General features: G+C 45.1%; 1 protein-coding gene across 1 annotated transcript; it reads left to right on the forward strand.

The window, feature by feature from the left end:
- Window positions 1-6,846: 6,846 nt before the first annotated feature.
- On the forward strand, window positions 6,847-11,082 carry LOC100828453 (ORM1-like protein 2). The gene is made up of 3 exons (XM_003580296.4): window positions 6,847-7,363; window positions 8,686-8,834; window positions 10,671-11,082. Exons 1-3 carry the CDS (start codon window positions 7,178-7,180, stop codon window positions 10,807-10,809), a joined length of 474 nt encoding a protein of 157 aa, XP_003580344.1. The 5' UTR covers window positions 6,847-7,177; the 3' UTR covers window positions 10,810-11,082.
- The last annotated feature ends 1,506 nt before the right edge of the window (window positions 11,083-12,588 follow it).

Raw genomic sequence — 12,588 nt, forward strand, 5'->3', positions numbered from 1 at the left:
CGTGAAACCACATGCAGAATTCACATTTCCCTTCCCTTCCATCTTTGACTCGTATCATTGTTCATTCAGATCACCTGCTCGATCGACGAACACACGGAACTGGCTAGCAATGTATCGATCGGCGGCTGCCAAGGTGCCATGTGAAAGAAAAAGAGAATGCAGTTGAATTAATGTGAGAACACAAAATAAGGCGATGTACAACAAATTGCGATCCTGTATTTCAATTTTGTTCAAAGAAGGCGAGTTCCTTGTTTTAGCTTTTCTAGCACGCACGGTGCTCTGATTTAGGCTACGTCTGGCATTGCGGTGGATTATCATAATCCATCTTTTCTAACTAGCTTTTGCCTATTTTCGTGATTGGCTGACCTATTTTTTCATGCTTTCGTGTGTACTTTTCAACAGCAGATTATAAAATAAGTCCATCACATCACAGTTCAGCAATGCCAAACTTTCATAGCCCATAGGAAATACTTTCTCCACCGAGGCCTTTTTTTCCATTTTACTAATATAGGAAATAGTTTCTAAAAAATAAGAACCGTCAGATTAGTATCGACTTCTCCTCAGTAGATTTAATTTTCTACCCAGTCGTGGGATTCGGACGGTCCGAAGGGGGAAGAGGGCTCAACATGGCCAATCTCTTCTTGAGAGTCCATACACCGGTTATCACTGTACAGCTATCTCTCTTGAGACAGGCTGAGTCTGTCCTCAATGGGAAAATGGAACACCTAACAACTCATTTTCAATCTAAAAAAAACTCATTTTCATATGCCAAGAACGAGAGATCACCCCTTTCATGCTGGGGTGATCGAGGGATCGTACCATTCGAGCCTTCTTCCTCTCTAAACCTCATCCCTATTTTCACTCCTCCATCTTTTGGTCCAAATCTTAAAACACAAACTATATTTGATGACTAAGCAGTCTACTTATCCCGGCCTAATTAAAAATCAAATGAATTTGGCATAGCAAAAACCGAAAAATCAATTGACGTAAGGAATAATCGTATATATACACACAAACACATTAAAATAGATGACTAAGATGAGTGATTATGGATTGACATCAGAAATTCGGTGGCCAGAGAGTGAACAGGCCGCGCTCAAGGTCAGTTAGTACCGTGTGCATTTTACTTGACGAAGAAGATGCAACTGTGACGTAGCAGGAGCGGGCCTCTGGTGGATCAGTACCTTTAGGCTTTAGCTAGCCATGCATGGGCCAATGACACGTTGGATTCATGAGGCCAACAACGAACAGACACGTTGGATTCATCAACGACAAAACTATCCGAGCTGGTGGACCGATCGAGTGGGTCCGCTAGGCGCACGTATTCGATCGGGGATGTGGGGAAATCTTTCACTGTCTGCCTCTCGTGTCAACAATCAGATGAATCAGTCCAGTACTGATCCAGTGTAGTAGAGTTGATTTGCTAACAAAAAGGGGTCAGGCCACAAAAGGTGTTCCTAAAATGGAAATACTAATATCTGTGGAACTTATCACATCTTATACATGCATATAAGCATGCTCCTTCGGGAGCTAACTTTCCCACTAAAAATAATAATACTAATTGAAATGGTTTATCTGGACCGGGGGATCACATTTCTTATTCCTTTTTTGTGTTGGAGTTGATCTAGAAGCAGTGCCGCTGCAATCCGACCGATCATGGCGAAGCAGCAGACTTAATGGTTTATGATGAAGCTAGTAATCCTGTCAGGATCACACGTTGAATGTGAGAACGTCGGAGAAATGCAATAAACTACGTGATCTCCTTACCCGTTTCATTATCTGTCTCTGGATGGCCGAATGGGCCAGGTATCGGACACGATCTACAAAGGAAATGGATTTAATTAGGCTTTCCAGTTTATCCGAGAATTAAAACCGGGGGGAAAAATCGCGTAGAAGATTAGGTCATATTTTAACTGGTGATATTAAACATGTTTCAGCCTAATTTTATTTTTCCATTTCTAATAAAACCGTGCGTGTTTTTTCTGAAAAAGGGACATGGCTTCGGTCTCTGTCGATCGATGCACACAACAATGATAAACGATGCTTCTATATTTGATGATCAGTAAAGTTAGCCAAATGTCATGCATTTCCTTGGAAATAAATAAATTCTGTCGGCACGATTAGGATGCACGCCGATGGTATGGTTATGTCTTGTGTGGCTGCACAGCTAGCTGCGTAAGAGCACTGAGCAACACATTGAACTATCAGCATCCTAGCAAAATTATCACGTCTCGCCCTGACACCTGACAGGCTGACCTAATTAAGCACCATATATCTTGACTGATTAATTAATAATTAAACGAGCAAAAGCATCGATCCAATCAATTCAGTGAATTCACACTGCCGTAGCATACATGCAGAGGTTATATATCCATGCTCGAAGACAATGTGATCTTACCTGATATCTGGTCCCAGGTGATGTGATCCTCTGACTTGCGTCTTCTTAATCAAAAGAGGCGACGTGTGTCACGAGCTGAATTGCAATAAGTAAAGCATACTGATGTATGTACAGAATATCGTCAATCGTCTTAAAATGCGTGCCCATATATCATATGCAACAAAATGAAAAGGAAAAAAGTTTGTGGCGTCGTGCGATGAGCTTCTAAAAATGCAGGCCTCTTTTAGGTTCGCGGATTACGCTAACTAATTATGTTCGGTCAGCGCACAAGCTAGCTTTTCCGCGGACCTACAGGAAAGAAGACCCACTAATGCTGTGTTTTAGCTATCTAGGTAAGGTGGTAAGCTTATCCTCTTTACTAAATCAATCCTCATATCTTATGCCCCTAACCTACAGGTGCACCAGGAAATCAGGAAGACATATACGGATATACCTATGGCAAGCTGAGCTGACACGTGTCACCGTGCTGTGACTTCTCGACGCTTACCTGGAACCAGACATGAGATGATCGATTGACAAGTCACGCGCCACGTCATACCCCTGGCGTGCGTGGCCTCGTACATCCGTAAAATCAAAACGCGTCGATCTCCTGACTAATAAAGCTTCAGCCCACTTCGTAGTATTTTAGCCCTACTGTCTGACAGTGATTACGTCAAGTTTGGTAGACGCACAAGCCAGAAAAGGAAAGAACTCTAAGGGGCTGTTTGGTTAGAGGTCTGAGCCACGTGCCTGACAAAATGTGATGCCTGAAGGATGCCTGAGAATTTGATTTTTTTGCCTGGCCAGGCACGTATGAAAATTGTTGTTTGGTTTGAATGATTCCAAAGCTTATGCCTGACTGAGGATACTAGTAGACTCTCAGGCATGGATACTTGAAAACAACAGCCACACTCAGGCCTGGGTTTTTGGTGGCCTGAGCCAGGCATCTTCTCAGGGTGCTATACAAACAACGTTCAGGCAGTTCACAGGCTTTCTTCAGGCCAGGCACATGAGCTCAGGACAGCAACCAAACAGCCTAGACTCTCGATCACCGGTCTTATTGGCTTTCTAGTTAAAGGAAGCGGAGGATAAGCAAGCTGTAAATGGACTAACAAGTGTCTGGCATCGTAATTGCTGGCTACTACTTCCCATTTTAATTTTTTGTCGTAATTTGAACTAAAACAATAATAAGAATTTGGAATCGGAGTGAGTATTAGCTAGTATATGATGCTTTACTATTTCATATCCATCGTAATTGCATTAGTACCGTCGTACCTCTTGTACTTGGAATCTTTCTAGATGTCACGCTAGTAGATAAGCAGTGGTTTGAGTGGTACTACACGCCAATCTTTTCATTTTGAGTTTCATTGTTACACTGGATATAGCTCTACCCCCACTCGCCCTTACTTAATTTATGTGCTGATTTTGGTTCCACGAGGACTTGCGTGGTCAATATATGTAGTTTTACTAAAGTTATTTTTTTGTTTGACAAAAGAGGTTATCCATTTACATCAAGGGAACAAGATATTGTAATGGCCGGACGCCCGCCTTTCCTGTCAAAATTAAATTAAATTGCAACGCTCAATTTAGTACTACCACTTGAGCCTTTCTTTAACACTGATTTAGTGTAAAAATAGGTAATGCATGGCTAGCAGTAGATGAGAAAGCAAAGTAGTGATGAAAACCTAACAATCAAGTAATTAACCACATGTTAGTTGGCTACTTGCACAGCTTTGGAAAATATCCAGACATCACAGACAGATGCACTCCAGGGACTGAACATCTGGCATTGCTGGACGTACTAAATTCAGTCTCATCGGTCGGCTCTGTGCATATACAGGACGCACTCAAGTCCGGGCTGATAACGATGGAAAACAAAATTAAAAGGTTCGTCAATCTCTGTTACGTGCTGTATATACTACCGGTCCGGAAACCGGAGCCGGGGGCAGTGGACACGATCTTCTTCGATCCGCTCTGCTTGCCCATGGTGCTTGGTTGTGCGTTTGCCACGGCGGAAGTCGCTCTGTTTTCTCAAACAGTAGAACATACTAGAATTAGGTCGATACCAGACTCCAATGTGTACGACTTTGCGAGAGAGAAAGTAAAGCCAAGCTCTGTCTGCAATCCGCACAGCCCGGAGCGTCTAAAGTAAACGGAGGTTGAGGATATGCGTGGTGCGAGGGCACGTCTTTGTCGCAGTGCAATCTGACGTTAGCATGTTAGGGCCGCAGGTAGCACCACTGAAACGCAGAGCTGCCTATCTGCCCGTTTGAAGAGACTCTCCGGCCACAGAGGAGAGAGAGAGAGATGTTTTTTTAGGAGAGAGAAAGAGGGGTCTGAGTAGTGTCGGCCTGCTCTCCAGAAAAGAAGCCTCACTATGGGTCTGGCCTGTTGGGCCGGTAAAGGCAACTGCAGTCCACCCTAGAGGATCATTATGGGCTTGACTTGGGAGCCAGAAAAAAAGAAATCCATATTTCACTCTCAAATGTATTTCTGTAGCCGTATATCCCCTGAACCCAAAAACCTTCTAATTTGGACACTAAAATCTGTAATACCAGATAAATCACACCCCTTAGCAGTTTTGGGGCTGACGTGCCACATTTGGGGCGGTTTAGAGGCGAAGTAGGCAAAATTGGCTCTTATTTGACCGATGACGTAGCCCAGCAGGATCTCCATCGTCGTGAGCTTTGGTTAATGTCTTGACCCCGATGGCGCCCATCCTGACCATGGCCACCGGGAACCGGCGCTCCCAGAGCACACTCACCCATGCGTTCTCCAGCACCATCCTGTTGTCCCATCCGACGCCATGAGCGCCGCATCGGAACCAAACAACACCTCGCGCCCCAGCACGTTCTCGTAGTACCACGCATCGAGCTCGTCAGGGTCCTAAAATCCTCCATCACCATGGACTCCCCGCTCCCGTTGCACTGCGCCCGCAAAGATCTCGCGAGCTCCGGGTACATGTCCGTGGCGGACGCCGGCTCAGAAGTGATGGGCGCGGCGAGGCGGGCGGAGAAGGAGGAGCAGCGTCCGCGACCCCCCACCCCATTCCTCCTCAAAATTTTGACCAGCGGCGACCAAATCCCGATCCCGACGCCTCGTGCTTCCACTTGCCACAAGGAGATCTGCGCCGCCGCCGAGCGCGAAGCCGTCCTCGCCTAGTGCTCCAGCGCACTGGAGCGACCCCGCAACGGAGCCTTCGTCGCCGGCGGGACCTCGTCATGGCCAGCCTCCTCCTCGCGCCGGGTTTCCATCTCCGATGCCATGCTCCTCGGTGTCCCTGCCTTTGGGTTGACCGCTGCTCTGTGATTCGTTGCTTCCGCCATCTCGCGGTTTCACATGTGCGCTGCGTTGCGCACAACAGAACAACGTCTCAAACTCTCGATCAGAGACACAAATATTTGCAATTTTGATTAGCAAATTGTCAGAACAATTTTTGAATACCCACAGTCAGAATGTTGGGCCGCCTGCAGTGGTTCACGGCTAGTACGCCCGTTCAGAATTCTGTTGATTGTTACTCTTTCTGTTCCTAAATACTTGTCGTGGTTTCAGTGCAAGACAAGTATTTAGGAACAGAGAATACATGAAACGGGTTTGCTATGTCTAACTCCTTTTGACGGAACTTGGCCATGGTGCTGCTCTGTTTGCTCTACGAGCGCACACGTTTCCCGCACCACCATCCATGCCTACGCGCAAGAAATCGATCATCATATTGTCCGGACGAGCTGGAGGACATCCAACGCACAGGAAATAAAACGCGTGCCTATCCACCGTCATGATTCATGGCGAAGGGAATGCAACTGCCGAGGATCTTTGGTTGGGCAGCACACACATGATAGGGATGCTAAAATTCGCAATTAACAAATACTCCCCAAGTTTATTTATGCTCGTTGGTTACACATACGGTCCACGCGGGCAGTTTAAAATTTTAATTTGTGAAAACGCGGAAAGCTCGTATTCCCGGCCTCATCATAGATTCATAGACATGCAGACTCAATTTGTAACTGACGAGCATCTCATGATTAGAGAGACAACAGCTCGAACAGTCCCCTGTTCCCATGAGCAGTTTACTGCGGTGGTACGGAAGAGGAAAATTTCCTCGCCGTCTCCTTCATCGTGATGGGGACATATGGTAGATCAGCCGTTGAAAAGATAGTTTGTCACAACTAACCTGCTATCAAGAATCCCTAAAAAAGAACCTATCACGAATCCAGCGAGAACATCCCAAAAAAGAAAACAGAACAAAATCCAACCAGAACATCCCGGAAAAAGAAAACAAATTCAAGGAGAGAGCGCATTGGCTAAACTACTAAAAAGCAAGAGCAAATCGACAGCAAAGAATAATCGGCCAGGCCCAAGTCCCGTCCAGAGGCGAGGCCCACAGCCCGCCTTGTCGTCCCCAATTGACCCGATCGCGATCTTTTTGACCCGCAGTGCATAATCCTACGGTCTGCGTCGTCTCGTCCCCGTCGTGGCTCCTCCTCTCCCAGCCCAGGCTCTCTCTCTCTCACGGTCTCACCCGTTCTTCGTCCATCCCCTCGGCCTCCTCCCGCAATACTCTTGCGCCCCCATCTTTGAACCTTCCTCCTCCTCCGCGCTGACCTACCGGCAACCAGCCCCCCCTCCCTCCTATATAGCCACAATCCATTCCGACCGAGCCCCTCAGAGCCCGCCCGCCGCAGCAGCATACGGGGCTGCAGCTTCCCGCGACGCCGACCCGGACGGACGGAGCCAGCCAGCCCCACGCAGCGCGCGCGCGCGAGCGAGGGGGGTTCGGGGGGGAATTCCTGGGATCGATCGATGGCGAAGCTGTACGTGCAGGCGGTGCCGCCGCCGGATCTGAACAAGAACACGGAGTGGTTCATGTACCCGGGGGTCTGGACCACCTACATCTTCATCCTCTTCGTCTCCTGGCTCCTCGTCCTCTCCGTCTTCGGGTGCACGCCCGGCATGGCCTGGACGCTCGTCAACCTCGGCCACTTCGCGGTACGGCCCTCCTTTCTCTATCTCTCTCGTACATCTATGGTTGATTAGGATTGGTATTAGGAATTGGTTGCTTGCGCTGGTGCGCACCCCGTGGATCTGAAGCCTTGCTGCTCGAGTTAGGTTACCTCGATTTTTCGGTTCACTAGGTCAGGAATTTGGATGGATTGCTGCATCCGCCTACGTGTACCGCCCTCCTCTTGCTACAAATTGCTCTGTTGCATTCGCTAATTCCGCTAGCTAATATTCGGTGCTAGTATTGGCTTCCCCATCCTAACTGACACGCTTTCCTACTCGAACACTGGTCATTCCCGCACCAGCTAGTATTATCCATGGCTTGAGACGAATGGAATTCCAAACCTCATTGAGTCAATGTTAGCCTGCATTTCAGTCCATGCACCCGGGCGTTTTAGGATTTCTAATCCTCTGAGCTTTAAGGTTTCAACTCAACATCATGTCGTTGCTGTTACATTTGGCATGCTATGGCATTATGCTTATGCAGACACGATAAGTACCACTAATGACTTATTGAGGATCCATGTATGTAGGCTTCTATCCGCAAAACTTCAAAATATTAAGACATAAATAGGCCCCAGCTTGGTGAATTGGTAAATACCAGAGTACATTGAAGGAAGAGGGTAGTCCTCCAGGTCTGAGTGCTGTCATAGGGGTTGTGTGGAACTTGCATACATATTAAATTATTAATAAGGGATCAAGTGTGTACTAAGATTCTTTCTGCTAATACATTTGCAAAGATTTCTTGATCCAGATAGTTATGCATCATTTCCTCCATTATGTTCTTTTGTGTGGACTATCCCTTGCTGTATACTATTCATGCATTTGATACTACTGGCTACTTACTGGGGAGAGTTAACCACTATGTGTCATATTTCCAAGCTTAATATATTGTCTTCAATGCACCCCAAGTGAGTATGTATACCCATAGCATTTCCCTGGTCACTGTGGAGTAGGGGCATTTTCTAAAGTTGAATAGAATAAGTTCAACCCAGGGCATTGACATGGAGATTAACCTTCCCCTGAAGTGTACTCTGGTTCAACTCTCTCTGTTACATACTAGATAAGCAAGAACCTTGCATTTAGTCTTTTTTCAGTCCTCCAAATATAAAAGCATGGTGGCAAATGAATGCATGATAGTTTCCTAGTTTGTGAAGACAGTCAATATTGTAGTTTATTTTTCCTAGCCCTCATTTCTGGAAGTTAAAAGATATTGCCAATCCTCTCACATGACTTTAGTGTCATGCATACTTTAGCCAGAACTTGTTTTTTCTATTATCACTGCCTGCCTAATTGAATCTTAATTTCAGATTACATACCACTTTTTTCACTGGAAGAAGGGAACTCCATTTGCTGATGACCAAGGGATGTATAACAGATTGACTTGGTGGGAGCAAATGGACAACGGCAAGCAACTTACTCGCAACCGAAAATTTCTGGCTGTGGTTCCTGTGGTCCTGTAAGTGTTGATTTGTTGCAGTTTTTTTTTTCATTTTCTAACACAGTTTATGGGAAACAATATGGACTGACATATGCAGAAAGTTTGACTCTGGCTAGTCAGAAAATGCCACCTCGTTTCAGTAATTAGTGTATTCACACTATGATACATTTAGGTCTAATTAGCGTAACTAGCATATTCACACCATTATACATTTGTACGGACCGGTCATTACTCTCTTTCTCCGAAGTATGAAAATGATAACTTAGTACAAGCGACATTTAATCAATCTAGGAACTATAGTTCGTCAACATTAGTTCTTAAATATTTCAAAAAACTTGACATGGATCTCGCATGGTTTTTTTATATGGGTTATCCTGTGTACTTCAGTGCTTGGATTAATACATACGCCTTAATTTCTTATGGCCTTATCGTCAGCATAAATGTTTTTGTCGTAAATAAATTTCATATTATTGACTTCATTGTCTTCGCTAATGGATCCCCTCATCCACATCTATTGAGTGGTGGGAGTGGCTAAACTTGGCGGCAAACTGGTTAAGTATTTGTGTGTGACTTCTCAGTGCCCCGCTTACGGTTGACTCTTATGGCAAACATAATCAGAACTGGTCACAACTGATTATGCCGGTTTTACAGCTTGTAGAATCGCTAGAATGGGTCACCTGCAATCTGAGAACATAGTTAAGGACCTTGGTTACTCTGTTTTGTTAAACTGATTCTTCTTAGATTTTTCTTTATGAGTGGATGGAACGGTCTAAATGAATCATGGTGGACAAATCAACAACTTGTATACTGCAATCGTTTTGGTCAACGGATACGAAGTGTATACAAATTAGTAGTTAGTCCGCTTTCAATATGCATGACACATTTGAATTTGGAAGACAGAAACCCGCATTCTTGCCATGCACAAGGAAATCTTTTTCTGGCTGTAGTTCAGAACATTAAAATATGGGATAACATGCGCAAGAAATCTTCATTTCCATCACATGAGACACCACATGGGATTTGGTTAGATTTTGGCCATGACTTGTGTCATTTCTGTGTGTCACGTGTTATTATTGCAGGACTAGATTGGTCTTTCCATGCCGATTCTTTATTCTGTTGTCAAACTTATTACCTAATTGAACTTTTGCATGAATATTACTCCCTCCGTTTTGAAACTTACTACATTTGAGTTTGTTCTAAGTCAAACTTTGTCAACTTTGACCGAGTATCATTAGGACTATTATGAACTATATATTTTCATATTGCATTTGTTTTGTGTTACATATGTTCCTTTTTTTCCTACTAAGACAGTCAATGTTGGCAAAGTTTGATCTAGTACGACCCCAAATGTACAGACCTAAACGGAGGGAGTAATGTACTGCCTCAGGTTGTGCAACATGCTTCTCTGATGTTTAGAACAGGCATACTAGGTTGTACCTGTTCATAAAGAAACATGTAAGCTTGAGATGTGGGCCATGTAGCGTTATTTTTACATACCAGTGAAAAGTTAACACAAAATCGTGCTCTTATATCCATTATATGTTACTGGAATTAAACTCAGATATTGTATGTTAAGCTGATAGTTTGCCATCAAACTATTAGGTTATAAAAAACTTCTGTGTTGCTTGGCATGCTTCTAATTCTTCGTATACTTGGAACACTATGACTAAATTTTTGTATGAAAATTTGTTTACTTTAGGACTGGGTGTTCCCTTTAATTAGCACTGTATGAATGTATACTCATAGTTATCTCATATATTCATAACCTCCTCCTGAGTTGTCTGTTTTTTTGTTCCATCTTTTATATGTCTGAGTGCCATCATTATTTATGGGCATGTCTCTGTTCCCTTGCAGGTACTTGATAGCTTCCCACACTACGGACTATCAACATCCAATGCTCTTTTTCAACACAATTGCAGTCACTGTACTGGTTGTCGCCAAACTACCGAACATGCACAAGGTCCGGATTTTTGGAATCAATGCCGGTAACTAAGCGGCAGCATTCCAGGGTAGAGAGCAACCAATATCATGTTTCATTTGAATGGCTGGATGTGTTGCACCTAGTTCTGGACTCACTCATCGGAGTACCAGCGTGTAGTGTTTGAGAGCTTTTAGTAGATGACATGTGATCATTGTACAGAGAAACGCTTAAAGGCCTGGAAATGATGCTGTTTTGGAACTTACGAACACAACTACTGTAGACTCTTGATGCTGCTATATGTTCTGTTGCAAGTATTTGTCAATCGATACGTGTACAGTTTATTTCTGGAGCTTTCTTTTCTAATCCCCACAATGTGAAGTAGGGTGATGGAGTTGCATGTGTTCTTTGAAGTGTCAATTGATACGTGTCACAGGCATTCTTTGAAGTGTTCTTTTCATCCCTGCAACTTCTTTGGAGCGCGGAAGCACCCTTGAAATAATAATGTTTAATGTGTGGCAACATCAGAATCAAGGGTACATCTAACCCTGTGTTTCATCTAACGTGTCTGAAGAGCTTGATCACTTGACATGTCTGTTTGGTCTGTCATTTTTGTTCTTCAGGTCTGGTGAAGGTACTTTATGTTTCGACGAACTTTTGCAGTGCCATTACTGATTTAGCCATACACAGCAAAAGAAAGCAAACCCAGCGCTTGCCACTGCAGATGACTTGGTCCGTGGAAGTCATAACGAGCAGACAGGAAGTATAGAACTGAAGCCCTCCAACAGGCAGTTGGCGACTACACATGCCCTTCATTCCAGGGCAAATGTTTTGTGTCACGGAATGTAATCCATGTCGGCAGCCATAACAATCAGCATCGTTTGGCGGGGCCTGCATAGCTTCGAGATGAAGAAAAGTGGCGACGCAAGGAGACAAGCACTCGGTCGATAGCCGAGAACAGTGACAGTTCTAGCGGCACCGTCCATCTGATCTTGATCCTGGGTTACTGTTTTGGCATTCAACACCACCTAGAGTTGTTCCATTCTGGTGTATCAGACAATCAGACTCAGCTGCGAAGCAACCTTTCGGCAAATTTTGTCCGCCTCCACAAAGGTACGGCCGGTTCATAACCACCGCGATCGTCAAACTCTAGTGGCCAGAGAATTTTGGTACAGTGACCTGCATGCTATCGAGTTAGTTAAACACGGTAGGAAAGCATCCATCTTGGAAGTCAATGGCTTAGTTGACCAGTAACGACAATTCCACGCGAGAATTTCACCATGACGCGAGCGTCGTGGTCTCCGTGTCAGCAAGTGCAGCATTGATCCGTTGCGGCGCCGACCCAGGTGAATGGGGCGGCAAATTTGTGGCCTGGGTCCTCCCAGAGATCCTCGGCCAGTGACATGAGCATAACGATCCACAGATAGATACGGTACGCATGCAGAAGATCAAGAAAAGCGAGTTGAAAATATTGCCCCCCAAGATTTTCGCGGGAGAATTCATCGGATCGGCACATGTCTGCTGTAGTGCCTGCTACTGCTGTAGCCTCTAGATGGCCCATGATTCGGTTCGGGATTCGTCTCGCATGGTCCTTTCGGGTGAGCTTTCGAACAGCCGACTGCCGACCCCGCACAGGCAGCCATCAGCTTCGGCAGTGTTAGTCGTACCAAAGTCAACCTCCGGGGATATTCGGATCGGCAAGCAGTGAGATAGAACTTCCCATCACAGCCCAGCCAACATGCATTGTACCCTTGTAAATTGGTTCCCGTTCCTGATAAAGAAAGCAAGTGCCTTTCTCCACGGTATACTTGGAGCTGTAATACTGTCCCTGCAACTGGAATTACTCGTTCAGAT

Source organism: Brachypodium distachyon, chromosome 5 (genome assembly GCF_000005505.3).
Source record: "Brachypodium distachyon strain Bd21 chromosome 5, Brachypodium_distachyon_v3.0, whole genome shotgun sequence".
NCBI classification, from domain to species: Eukaryota; Viridiplantae; Streptophyta; class Magnoliopsida; order Poales; family Poaceae; genus Brachypodium; species Brachypodium distachyon.